This window comes from Corythoichthys intestinalis, chromosome 6 (genome assembly GCF_030265065.1).
Source record: "Corythoichthys intestinalis isolate RoL2023-P3 chromosome 6, ASM3026506v1, whole genome shotgun sequence".
NCBI classification, from domain to species: Eukaryota; Metazoa; Chordata; class Actinopteri; order Syngnathiformes; family Syngnathidae; genus Corythoichthys; species Corythoichthys intestinalis.
Genome location: NC_080400.1, coordinates 20,698,297 through 20,712,792, shown reverse-complemented (window position 1 = coordinate 20,712,792; position 14,496 = coordinate 20,698,297). Strand labels below are relative to the sequence as shown.

The window sequence follows — 14,496 nt, the reverse complement described above, 5'->3', positions numbered from 1 at the left end:
TCCCCACATGCTTTTGTTTTGTTCATAAAAGTATTCACAAAAAGCCATCTAATGCCTCTCGGTGTTTATATGTTCGCCGCCGTCTTCCTCAGGAGGTAATCTGGCGATCCGAGCCATCTGACGACAATGAGCCAACATGATTCACCGGTCAAATGGGGTCCATAGCTCTACCAATTACCTAGCAGGATGAATTGGTAACGCAGACATTTATTGGAGCCACGCTATTTCATGGGTTACGCAGCAGCACCTTTTCCACAATTGTTACAACTATTATGGCAAGCAACATGGGGAAGTTTAACTAGAAATGATCTTTAACTTAACACCATGTTTTGTACTCAACGCAGAGAAGATATATCATTTGCAGCAACCACTGTGACTCATGGTTGCTCAAATTCCCATCATGCATTTGGGCAGTTAACATTTAAATCGCTACAATATCATTTAGTGAAAGCACAACAAATATTCCTTTCACAAAAAGAAAAGCGCTCAATGCGAAGAGATCTGGCATTCCCAATCAAAATAGCTATGCAAAATAATACGCTATTCAAACATTAAGTTTAGCTAAAAAAAATACACTAGATGGCAATATTTAGTCACAATATACAAACTATTAACTTGTACTCACTTTTATCTTTTATGGATTAAAAGTCTTTCTATCCGTGGATCCCTTTCACAGAAAGAATGTTAATGCCGTCTTGTCGATTTATTGTTATAATAAACAAACACAGTACTTATGTAGAGTATGTTGAATGTATATATCCGTCTTATCTTTCCATTCCAACAATAATTTACAGAAAAATATGGCATATTTTAGAGATGGTTTGAATTGCGATTAATTACGATTAATTTATTTTTAAGCTGTAATTAACTCGATTAAAAATTTTAATCGTTTGACAGCCCTATTATTTTTATTTGATCGAAAGTTCCAAACATGTTACAGTACTGTAGTTTTTACAGTAATACCTCTCCCGCTGTTTCCAGGAGTGTTGCGGAGTATAAAAGATTTATATTTTTATATCTTTTGGCAATGCCATTGTATTGCTGGATTATTTTGTTACTTTTTAGCCCTTGAAGTGCGTATGACACCAAAAAAAAAAAAAAAAGTTTATTTCATATTTCACACAGTGTTTTATGCTCCTGAATGAAATGGACCGCTTGGATGTGTGTGGAAGCGATCATTTTATATATTAAATTTTTGAATCCTGCGCCATGAAAATGACAGACTTCCGGCATCAGTCTTGGGTTTAAGACAAATGCGAATGTGACATCAGCCGGGTCAGTATCTCACAATACAGCATTGCTTTATAGCATGCAGATGAACTGCAGATTCAGCTGATTTTGCGGAATAATTTGTTTATTTTTCGCATCATTCCAGCCAAATGGCTGCAGAAATTTGTTGCTGAACCAGGGAAAGGTGTGTGAGCCTTTTTGGGTTTCAAAAGGTTCCCGTTCACCATATTGGTCAAAACAAGCTCTACGACTGTGGGACCATTGGACTTACGAGGAAGTGAGTAAACATCGTTTTTTGTATTATGTCAAATACTGGGATCATGGCACACGTTTTAATACGGAGTTGGCTTGCATTTTGTGTGCCCGGTGTTCTGTCAAATTTTCAACCCATCAGAAATTGGAACTTAAAAAAATTACGTTAAAAATGGCCACGAATACATCGCTGACAAAGTAAACACTACAAACTTTCTTCAAATAAAGGACTATTGACTTACGTTTCATCATGGATAAACATGTAGAAAAGTTCTCCTCAGACACATCCTGCCATGCACGCCGCTCTCTGTTTACGTCATCGCCGTGTAGTAAAGCATTATTTTACGCCATCGTGCTGACCATGTGGCAGCGACACGCTCCTCCGATGTCGGCCGGTTTGTCCGGCGGTACTCTCCAGCTGCTTCCCTGGCGAGCTCTCCTGTCCGCAGCAGGGGAACGAGCTGTAACTTGCTTGCTGCCGGGCGGGTTGCAGATCGGCGAAGACTTTCGACAACCCTGTCGCCGTGTGAACTGATCCGGGCTAGTTTTGTGTGATTTTACGCTTCGAAAAGCGAAAATAAGACAGACGTCACTCGGTTCGGGTTAGCATGTCAGCTAACTGTTACGCCTCCTATTTTGCTTACATTCTCTGCCGGGGGCAGGGAAATGACAAAAGCCTGACTAACTACGGTGGCATAAGATATCGTTCGGGAGGTTCGACAGTAAAGGTGAAGTCGATAGTTTTGACCATTATGGAGTAATTTTGCCATTTGGTATGCTTAAATGCATTTTTATTATTTCATAATGCATCTAGTACAAGACTCTTATTTGTCATGACCAAGTCAGTTTGTGAATAATTTCATCATGTTTTGTGACACTTGATTGGCGTGTGCTGTGAGAGTTTTTTTTAATTTAGAATGGGAACCACTACACTGGAAAACAGTTAAGGTCCAATAGATGATAGTGCCTTGAATAGACTTACTTTAGGACACAGGAAGGAAAATGGAGTGGTTGAAGAGAAGTCATAAGGACAGTAGAAACCAGCCGCACAATGCCCACTTGGGCTGGCAAGACCCTCAGCAGAGCAATAATGACCTGCAGGACAACTATAGCAACTCTCCTTTGACACACCACCTATAGTAAAATAAGGACGGTAAAGCGAATTTAATCCAATCAAAATACCCCTTTAAAAATGCATATAATTTTTAAATCAAGCAACAAACATTGTTCAAACTGAATAATTTACCGGTAGTGTTGCGGATGCTGCCAAGAGGGCAAGGAACTGGAGAGAGACACCCAGTTGGGCAATAGTGACCTGAAGGGCAAGGCCCATTCTCGGGGAAGTTATCGGAGTTCTGTGGAGTTGGTCCTATGGCTCCACTTTGGCAGGAAAAGCCTTGCAAACAAGAACCTACACAAAATCAACGGAACATTATAAATCATTCTATCCATCTGTTCACGCCTGTTATTTCTTTGTTACACTGTTTGAATAGTAAAGAAAATGATAGAATGTGTTTTTTGTTTATCTTTTGAAGGACAAGGCAAAATTAGGCACCTTGGGGTGATGAGGCTCCATATGTGCCGCAATAAAATCCAGGAGGACAAGCTCTGCAGACTGAGTGGGAGTGTGCACCTGTCTGATTGTTGAACGTCCCTAAAGGGCAAGCTTGAGGGAGGGCTGTTCCAACAGGACAATAGTGACCTACAGAGTTGATATTGAGGTGATATAGCTGCCCAAAGACAATAATTAATGATCTGACTCACACTCGACTCCAGCTTACCGAGTGGGCAGATGACAGGCTCCAGGGTGGCTAAAGAGGAGCACATCATTCCCCGAGGGCATAGTAAGCACTCGGCGGCTCCGGATGTCGGGCTGTAAGTGCCAGGCACGCATGGCAGTTCTCTGGCTGAGCCAACAGGACAGCTGTGGCCGGCAGGGCATGGGTAGCCATGGGAACCGTCAGACGGGGTAGGACTGGGGCTGCCGCCGAGGCAAACGTATCTATTTGCAGAAGCAGATAAAAACATTGGTAAATTGATTAGACAAGACTACAGTAATTCCATGAGTGATGATAGGAATACAAGAGAACTGGTAATCTATATTTAGTGGCTGTCAAGTTCTAAATTTTTTGGGAACCTCAACTCTTGCCCGAACTTGAAAAGGCTTTGTTCAAGGGAAAGGACGTGGACAACTCAAAATGTTTATCTCCTTTTATTTTTCTTTTGTTTTGGAGAACTTCTTGCTTTTAGCTTCTTTTTAGGTTATAAACCTAGGCACAGAAAATATAGTGTTAAATCAATCAACAATACAATATAATACTGAACATGCTTTCAGTAAAACACAATTTAAGTTTAAAACATCCCAGGTTAATATTATTTAACACAATCACCATTAGCCACCAACCAAACTCAATACAAACCAAATAAACATAATAGCAAGGAATGGTCTTATCAGCAGTCTTTCCATTGAATTGTAAGAGTTGAGTGTTTGTTCTGACTGCACTGGTGCCCAGGTGCTTTAAATGAGAGTGGTTGGTGAATTGTGAGTGGCTACCCTAATGCACCCAGGTGTTTTCAATAGGAGAGATGCAGGGAAGTAACCAGTGTTTGTGTTGAATCTCCCTCTGCCGCCATCTGGTGTACAGGTGTGGAACTGCAGTATTTCAGGTTTGACTTGACACCTCCCACTTGAGCTCCTGGTTTCTTAAACCCAAGGAGGTCATCGTTCCAATTTTGGCTCCCACGATTCAGGTTCTGCTCGACGGCAACAGTTATTTACGTTTGGTTGGGATGCTTTTTCTTCTTCTTCTTCTCCTTTTTCTTCCAACGTGGGTCAGTGCTCGCTTTACTGTATGAACAGCGGCTTGAGCAGCCCCATTGCTGTGAGGAGAGTTTGTGGGGCTGAATTTCCAGCTCCATTCTGTTCTGTTATGTGGCCTCATTCACCAGCTTTGGTTTGTTCAGGTGGTCTAAGAACTCATAGAGCTCCTTTAGGGCAGGTCTGGCTCCCACAAAGTTCTTTCCAGGGTCAGACCACATTTTCTCTGGACGTCCTCTTAGTGCCGTGAGTCTTTTGTAGGCCAATAGGAAGCTTTCTGATGACTGGTCTTTGACAACGTCTGCATGGATCGCTCTTGACGCTATACAGCAGAAGCCCCAAACCTTCAGACGCACTCTCTTTCTTACTTGGTCTTCATCCACTGTTGTGAATTGGAATGGTGTATCAGGTGCTGTCCTTTCCAGTGGAAGATCTCCCATGGCCTGCTTGCACTTTCTTGCAAGAAGAGTGGATATCCAAGCCAGATGAGGAAGAATTGGCACAGTGGTTTTGTCATCGTTGAAGAACTGGATTCTTCTACCACAAACCATGAGTGCAGATTCCTCTTTGTACACAGCCAGTCTGCTAAGTGTACTGTCAAGGAAGGTTGCTTCTTTTTGGGCAGCAAGGACCAGGTCTCTTTTAGCATCCTTATGTTCTCCAACAGAGAGCTCAGCTGGTTGAGTATTTTGTTTTGGGGGTATTGCCTCCCACTTTGCCTTATGCATGGTTGGTTCAGTTGATTGAACAGCTCGGACCGGTTTAGTGAAGTGGCTGAGCCTTCTCAAGTCAGTGAGCTGTGTCACCTCCGAGCCAGACGGGGTCCTGTGGATCGCTGTGTCCTGCAGACTTCCAGAGGATTTTGAAGGGATTGTAGGGGGACCATTTGGCTGCTCAGCCTGGCTTGTGCCCTTGTCAGTACTGCCGAGAATGTTTTCCTTTGATTATTGTTCCCTCTCTCTCTGGCCGGAGTTGCAACCTCTTCAGCTGATTTTATTGGCCCCGCCTCTACTGGCTGTTGGAGGAATTCAGGGCCATTTTGCCCTATAGAATTATCTTGTAGGTCTTTGAGAACAGTACCTCGTTCAACAGTCTCATGGATCTGAGTTTTATAGGCTTGTTGCCATTTGGGATCTCTACAAAGTTGCTTTTCTGCTTTCAGGAATGAGGCTTGCACAGTTGCTTGGTTATTTGAGAGAGAGGAGGGGTCAACGGTCCAAGGATACTTTGCGTTTTGTGGTACTTGGGCTATATCACCTGCTGATTTCTTGACGACTTCTTCATACCTGAGAGCAGCGGTCCTCATGGAACGAGCAAAATGAGTCTGACTTATGTGCAGTCATGTCCACTTCCTCACATAGGTCAGGGTGTGCTCCTGCTACCGTTTTTCCAAGAGGGCTGTCCCACAAGACGATCTCCGATGACTTTCACTCTTTGAGGCGCAAGTCTTCCTTCGCGGTGGCTGATGAGAAGTTCAACCTCTTCTGGGCGTCTCAATCCTTCAAGTCCAACCTCTGGAAAGAATTCTTGCAATTTCTCAGGCTCGATGACTTTGTGCACCTTTGCGATTTCATCGAGACCGTAGCAGATGAGTTGGTGTGCTTTTTCAGTCCCTTGAAGAGTCTTGACTCTGATTCGCAGAAGATATCGATAGGTTGTGACATTCATGGTCATTCCGCTAACTCAATGGACAATTAAAGTGACCTTTTCCCTCTGCAACTTAAGTCTCTCAGCAGCTTTGTGTGTTATATAGCTTGTGTCCGATGCCAGGTCGATCAAAGCCCCGATTTTTTGGCCTGCATTTGCTGTGACCTTCATTAGCATCATGATGACTGGTAGTTCTGAGAGCCCATTTCTGTGCAGTAGTTTTGATTGGCCTGGGGTCTTGTTTGTTGCTGCAGTTTTGTTGGAAAAAGCCTTCCTGAACCGTTCTGCATTTTCGGGTGTGAGTTCACACAGTAATTCTTCTTGTTCTTTTGTGAATCTGGCTCTTTGACTGTGGCCTTTTCCACTCTTGTTCTTTGTCACTCTTTTCGTCTTTTGAGCATAGGAGGTAGTGATGATCTGAGGAGTCTCCTCTTCTTTTGCAGTTTCTGCAGAGGAATGTGTCTGTGCAATTTCCATCATCATCATCATGGTGTCTGAGACATTTGCCACAAGCTCCCAGTCTTCTTACTGTCGCCTTCTTCTCGGCAAGCTTCAGGCCTCTGAATTGCCTGCAGAAGAAAATCTTGTTGCTGTGTCCTGTCTCGCCGCAGACAACACAGCCATCTTTCCGTGTGGTTCTGGTGGAGGCATATTTCTTTTCTGACCTCTTCTCTTGATGGTCTGGTTTTTCCATCCTCTCAACAGTGTTTAATTGTTCGAGCCTCTCAAGGATCTCTTCTTGGTTCTTCAGGAACTTTAGGAGCTCATCAAAGTGGTTGTCGGAAGTGACGTTGTGTCTTGGGTTAACCATGTATGTAAGCCAGTCTCTTTTGCTGAAATCAGGTAACTTGCTCTCTATGGACTTTATCACCAAGGGGTTCTTTATGGCTCCTGAGTTTCCCAACTCGGTGAGGTTAGCAAGGGCCTTCTCAACAGACTGAATTAAATCGATTACCTTCCGTGGTTGGTTCCCCTTGACTTGAGGTGTCTTCTCCAGGTCTTCCAGAATTTCAATGGCAATGGTTGACTTGTTGCAATACCTGCTCTCCAGGACTCTGAATACCTCAACAGCGGTGTTGTGGGTTGAGAGTCTGAGGTCTTTTAGGATTTTCTCATCGACACTTGCCAGGAGCTGAATTCGCCTCACCTCAGCTGATCCGGTTGGCTCGCCTTGCCTTTGAAGGCTTTCCCAGTCCTTCCTCCATCGGTGGAATTCTCTTTTGCAGCCACTGAAGATGGGTAAGGAAGTTGCTTTTATCTTTACAATAGGTTTTGCTAGGATTGGTTCTGTTCTTCACACACGTTCAGGGTCCTCAGTTGCTGCCCTGTTTTCTTCAATCCTCCGTGAAATAACAAATTCAGCCTTCCTCTGCTTCAGCTTGTTCCTAGATAACTTTAGTCCCTTCATTCTGGCCTGAAAGTCCTCTCTTTCAGACTCGGGAATCCATTTCTCCCAGGCTGCCTTCACAGCGGTGACTTCATTGATGCCCTCTTCTATGAGAGTCAGGTGTACTTCATAGCACTCTAGGTTCTTGCTTGCCACTTCTACATCATTTGCCTTGTCACATGCACTTTCGGCTGCCATGATGGCGGTTTCGAGTTCGTTTTCGCCATACCCCGCCCAGAGGTTTGTTTGGACAATGTCTCTTACTTCTGAAAACTTCACCTCGGCGTCTTTGGCAGTTTGGTGTAACTCAGCCTTTCGGCGTAGGTAAAAAATTGGTCCTTCTTCATCCTCTTCAGTCTTCAACTTAGCCAGCAGACCGGTGGCGTAGTCCTCATTGGCATCCAGAAATTGCCGGAAACACTCAGAGTTTGGCGAATTGTTCCTTTAACTCAGTTTCAGTCATGTCGGCTGTCGTGCTGTTGTGATGAAGTTGGCCTGCTTGGTCAGGCAGGCTTTGGCTGTGCTCCTGGCTTTCTTGAGCTGTTGGACAGTCTTCCCCAGGAGTTCTTCTGCCATCTTGGAATTTAGTTATGCCCACTTTTGTCTCTGGATGTCTGAAGCAGTTTATCTTCAGGTCCAGGCTCTTGTGGTTTAAAACTGTCAAGTTCTAAATTTTTTGGGAACCTCAACTCTTGCCCAAACTTGAAAAGGCTTTGTTCAAGGGAAAGGACGTGGACAACTCAAAATGTTTATCTCCTTTTATTTTTCTTTTGTTTTGGAGAACTTCTTGCTTTTAGCTTCTTTTTAGGTTATAAACCTAGGCACAGAAAATATAGTGTTAAATCAATCAACAATACAATATAATACTGAACATGCTTTCAGTAAAACACAATTTAAGTTTAAAACATCCCAGGTTAATATTATTTAACACAATCACCATTAGCCACCAACCAAACTCAATGCAAACCAAATAAACATAATAGCAAGGAATGGTCTTACCAGCAGTCTTTCCATTGAATTGTAAGAGTTTAGTGTTCTGACTGCACTGGTGCCCAGGTGCTTTAAATGAGAGTGGTTGGTGAATTGTGAGTGGCTACCCTAATGCACCCAGGTGTTTTCAATAGGAGAGATGCAGTGAAGTAACCAGTGTTTGTGTTGAATCTCCCTCTGCCGCCATCTGGTGTACAGGTGTGGAACTGCAGTATTTCAGGTTTGACTTGACAGTGGCAGCTATACAGTGAGGAAAATATGTACAGTGTAACAAAAGTGAGTACACCCCTCGCATTTCTGCAGATATTTTAGTATATCTTTTCATGGGACAACACTGACAAAATGACACTTTGACTCAATGAAAAGTAGTCTGTGTGCAGCTTATATAATAGAGTTAATTTATTTTCCCCTCCAAATAACTCAAAATATAGCCATTAATATCTAAACCCCTGGCAACAAAAATGAGTACACCGCATGGGAACTACATACATCCCTAAATGTCCAAATTGAGTACTGCTTGTCATTTTCCCTCCAAAATGTCATGTGACTTGTTACAAGAGTGCCGTCAGCATTGCTGCAGAGATTGAAGAGGTGGGGCGGGGTCATTCCTACCGCTTGACTGTAGGCACGACACACTTATCTTTGTACTCCTCACCTGGTCGCCACACATGCTTGAGACCATCGGAACTAAACAAATTAATCTTCAACTCATCAGACCATAGGACATGGTTCCAGTAATCCATGTGCTTTGTTGACATGTCTTCAGCAAACTGTTTGCGGGCTTTCTTGTGTACAGTCTTCAGAAGAGGCTTCCTGCTGGGGTGACAGCCATGCACACCAATTTGATGTACAGTGCGGCGTATGGTCTGTGCACTAACAAGCTGACCCCCAACCCCTTCAATCTCTGCAGCAATGCTGACAGCACTCCTGTAACGAGTCACATGACATTTTGGAGAGAAAATGACAAGCAGTACTCAATTTGGACATTTAGGGATATATGTAGTTCCCATGCTGTGTACTCACTTTTGTTACCAGGGGTTTCGATATTAATGGCTATATTTTGAGTTATTTTGAGGGGAAAATAAATTAACTCTATTTTATAAGCTGCACACAGACTACTTTTCATTGTGTCAAAGTGTCATTTTGTCACTGTTGTCCCATGAAAATATATACTTAATTAAATATCCACAGGAATGCAAGGGGTGTACTCACTTTTGTGATACACCGTATTTGAACACCACGCGACTTTGCAAATTCTCCCCTTTGAAATGTTGGGCTGGTTTGAAATTTTCATGGAAGGTGCTTGTTCACTGTGAGAGACAATTAAAAAAAAAAAAAAAAAAAAAAATCCGGAAATCACAATGTATGATTTTTTTTTTTAAACACTTTATTTGTATTATACTGCTACAAATAAGGATTTGAACACCTACTCATTAGAATTTTGAGCCCCAAAGACCTTTTAGTCACCTTTAAAAGTCCAATGAATAAGTGGAGTGGAAAAAGTAGAAAATCTTTTTGACCTGTTTGAGGCGGTTAGCTGCATCTAAACACTCGTCCACCCATACAATCAGGAAGACTCCAAATACTAACATGGTCAAGACCACAGAGCTGTCTAAAGACACCCGAGACAGAATTGTAGGCTTCTATCAGGCTGGAAAGGGTTATGGGGCAATTGCCAAGCAGCTTGGTGATGATATAAGATCCACTGTTGGAGCAATTATTAGAAAACGGAGGAAGCTAAACATGACTGTCAATCTCCCTCGGATTGGGACTCCATGCAAGATCTACCTCGTAGGGTCTCAGTGATCCTAAAAATGGTGAGGAATCAGTCAAGAACTACAACCTGAAAGGAGCTGGAACCATCATTTCTAAGATTACTTACTGTCATTAATACACTAGGACGTCATGGTTTAATATATGGAACAGAACGTTCCCCTGCTTAAACAAGCACATGTCCTGGCCCTTTTTAAGTTTGCCAATGACCACTTGGATGATCCAAAGGAGTCATGGGAGAAAGTCACATGGTCAAATGAGATTAAAATCGAACTTTTTGGTCTTAATTCCACTCATAGTGTTTGGAGGAAGAAGAATGATGAGTACCATACCAAGATCACCGTCCCTACTGTGAAGCATTGTGGTAGCAGCATGTGCTTTCTGCACATGGGACTTGACGACTGCTCTGTATTAGGAAGAGGATGACCAGAGCCATGTATTGTGAGATTATGGGGAATAACCTCCTTCGCTCAGAGCATTGAAAATGGGTCATGACTGGGTCTTTCAACATGACAATGGCCCAAAGCAGACAGCCAAAACTACCAAGGAGTAGTTGTGTAAAAAGCATATCAAGGTTCTGGAGGGGCCTAGCCAGTCTCCAGACATAAACCCAATAGAAAATCGTTGGAGGAAGCTCAAACTCAGCTGTGTTTCTCAGTGACAGCACAAAAACCTGATTGATCAAGAAAAGATCTGTGTGGAGCAGTCGTGCAAAATCCCTGCTGCAGTCTGTGCAAACCTGGTGAAAAGTTACAAGAAATATTTGACCTCTGTTATTGTCACCAAAAACTACTGTACCACTTATTAACATTGATTTTGTCAGCTGTTCAAATACTTATTTGCAGCAGTATGATACAAATAAATTGTTAAAAAAAAACCAGTCATTCCTGGATTTGTTTTTGTTTAGATTGTCTTTAACAGTGGACAAGCACCTACCGTGAAAGTTTCAAACTCGCCCATGATTTCTAAGTGGAAGAACTTGCAAAATCGCAGGGTGTTCAAATACCGTATTGGCCCGAATATCAGACGGTATTTTTTGCATTCAAATAAGACTGAAAAAGAGGGGGTCGTCTTATATTCGCGGTCTAGACATTATACCCATTCACGACGCTAGATGGCGCCAGATATCATTGAAGCGATGTTCTGTCATGACAGATCTCAGCTACTCTCCTCATTCACGACGCTAGATGGCGCCAGATATCATTGAAGCGATGTTCTGTCATGACAGATCTCAGCTTCTCTCAATTTTAACCAGTTTGCAATTTTTTATTGCAATGTTTTTCCTTATTCAGATTTGTTTATTTATTTATTTATTTAATAAAATAATAGCGGGACAGTGCACATTGATGAACATCTAAAAAGATGTAAATATGCCAGATTGTAGCAAGAATATGCTAATTTACATCCGTAGTCCCTAAACAGGTGACACAAATATACAAAAAGAAAAGAAATAACAAAAGATTACAATAAAACAACACAATACAATACATTACTAAGAACTTAAAAGTCAGTGATTGCAAGACTGATTTGCTTTCAACCACTGCTTGAGCTGAGTTTTGAAAGTTCGTATTGTGGGACATTGCCTGATGGCGAGTGGTAAACTGTTCCAGATTTTACTGGCCTTTACAGAGAGAGAATTGTGACCGAAGGCTGTTTTACTGATTGGAACCTCACGGTCCCCTCTAGAGGAGGCCCTGATCCCGAGACCTTGTGAGCATTTAAAAAATTTTTTTTTTTTTATAGAAAGTCCAACATGGGAGGTGGAGCAAATCCATGTAACAACTTGTACATTAGACAGGCAGTTTTAAAAAATTTTAAATTCTCAAGGCTCAATAAGCAGTACTTTTTAAAAATGTTACACACATAGAATGACATTGGTTTTCTAAACCTTTAACGATTTCTTGAAGAGTGATTCTATGTTACTGCATGTATTTACACCTGCCAGTTGCCAACAAGTAATGCAGTATTCAATGTGTGATAAAATCATTGAGTGTAGAAACATTCTAGCAGCCCCAAGTGTTATAAAAGATCTTATTTGTTTAAAATTATTCAGGTTGAATTTTACAGTGTTACAAATTCGTTTAATATGGCTTTTAAAAGAGAGTGTGGAATCAAGTGTAACTCCAAGGTACTTGAATTCAGAGACATTCTTGTTTCAAGAATGTGTACTGTTAGACTTCACTTTGATGGTTAATGCAGTTATTGCAATTTTGTTGTTTTATCACAATAGATTGGTTTATTTACATTTCAAAAACCAGAAGCCATTCATTTACGAATGTGATTGCACTTTAGTTTACATATTTAAATGTTCAGATATTAAGATTTGAATGAAGCAAAATAACATGCTTTTCCTCTCAAATATAGTGTATAATCATTTGTTTTGGATGTACTGTAATCAATGTTCCCTCTAACTTTTCATGTGTCTGAGCAAACACACAATCTCCCTGAGCACACTGCGGCCCACGGTGAGCAACATCAGATGTGCACCGTATTTTTTGGACTACAAGTCGCACCAGCCAAAAAATGCGCAATGAAAAGGTAAAAACATATATGCCGCACCGGCGTATAAGTTGCATTTTGGGGGGAAATTTATTTGGTATAATCCATCACCAAGAACAGACATGTCATTTTGAAAGGCAATTTAGAATAAAAATACAATAGAGAACAACAGGCTGAATAGGTGTACGGTATGATAACATTACATGACTCATAAACAACGAACTGAGAACATGCCTGGTATGTCAATGTAACATAGCTATTTAGAGTTATTTAGATAACTATAGCATAAAGAACATGCTAACTAGCAACAATGATATAATAATGTGTGAATAAGTTCACATATAAGTCGCTCCAGAAAATAAGACGCACCCTCTGCCAAACTAAGAAAAAAACTGCGATTTATAGTCCGAAAAATACTGTACATAGCGGCCACTCACCAGTATCACGCCTATTAGCATTTCTACTGCCCGTAAATTATTTATTAGTAAGAGCATTTAATGATCAACATCCATAATTAAAAAATCTTAATAAATGTCACTGGAATACACACCAATCTGACTTAAATCGTACCTTATTTTTCACGTCTTAATTAGGGCTGTCAAAAGTATTGCGTTAACGCGCGGTAATTAATTTTTAAAATTAATCACGTTAAAATATTTGACGCAGTTAACGCACATGTCCCGCTCAGACAGTATTCTGCCTTTCGGTAAGTTTTACAGCAAGGTTTTTTGTGCTGTCTAACAGCGAACTCTGGTGGTCGCTTTGCGACATGGTTTATTGCTTTCTTGCCAGTTCAATATGGCTCCACGACGTCTCGGGCTGATGCCTACGTAATGTTGTGGTTATATGATCCTTGGACAAGATTTGTCCGTAAGTATGGTTGTTGTAAAGAATGTACATATTATGTTAGTAGGCGAAATGTTATATTTTTTGTATGAGACGCTTTTTGTTTATGTTTAGTGAACCTGTATAGCGTGCTAAGCTAACGTTGTTGCTAATGCAATGTTTGTGTACTTTTGTTTTGTAGTTTCACTACGGTCTAAAGAGGACAATGGTTTGAGGCCATTTTATTAATAAATCAGATGAAAAAGGAAGAAGTCTGATTATTAAGGCGTCGTTCACTAGCTGTCTAGCTTTGGAAAAAGTAGACGCTTCGGAGTGAGGACAGAATAGACAGATTTAAATGACAGTAGAGTGAAATGTCCACTTCAGTCCTTATGTACCGTATGTTAAATGTATATATCCATCTTGTGTCTTATCTTTCCATTCCAACAAATTATTTTACAGAATACATATATAATTTACAGAAAAAAATGGCATATTTTATAGATGGTTTGAATTGCGATTAATTGCGATTAATTATGATTAATTAATTTTTAAGCTGTAATTAACTCGATTAAAAATTTTAATCGTTTGACAGCCCTAGTCTTAATATATAGGACTTGCATTTGGTGTACTGATATGTCACTGCTCTCATCTACTATCAGTGTATGCCAGGGTGCATTTTTAACACTGCACATAGTTTTGTTCTCCACTATATCATTGATTGAGTTTACAAATTCAAAGGCATAGTTTTTACTTCGCCAGCTTTCTTGGTATACTCACATACTTTGCCATGTGATTGCGGATTTGTTGAACTGACACCATTGACGCATTCATTTCGATGGCAAGTAAAATATTGTCAATAAGAACTTCAACTTGCTCTGGGTCAGATTTTGTTTTGTGGGACAGCTCGTTTCTCTTCTGTCGGTCTTTTGCATTCTCCAGCAATAATGTACCAATCCCCTGTCGCATCTTGAGTCTTTAATTTTCAACAGCTTTCAAATGACATTTCTGCTGAATATGACGTTGAGGTAGTCTAACTTCCATTCAGTCCACATTTTTCCCTCTGAAAACTCAC

General features: G+C 41.1%; 1 protein-coding gene across 1 annotated transcript in view; it reads right to left on the bottom strand.

The window, feature by feature from the left end:
- si:ch211-286b4.4 (SCO-spondin) overlaps positions 1-14,496 on the bottom strand; it is a 213,633-nt gene that overhangs the window by 63,063 nt on the left and 136,074 nt on the right. The window contains exons 71-74 of the mRNA XM_057838220.1: positions 3,264-3,484; positions 3,038-3,184; positions 2,729-2,893; positions 2,465-2,616 (exon numbers count right to left, since the gene is read on the bottom strand). Coding sequence (XP_057694203.1) covers positions 2,465-2,616; positions 2,729-2,893; positions 3,038-3,184; positions 3,264-3,484 — 685 coding nt within the window. The remainder of the gene's footprint in view (positions 1-2,464; positions 2,617-2,728; positions 2,894-3,037; positions 3,185-3,263; positions 3,485-14,496) is intronic.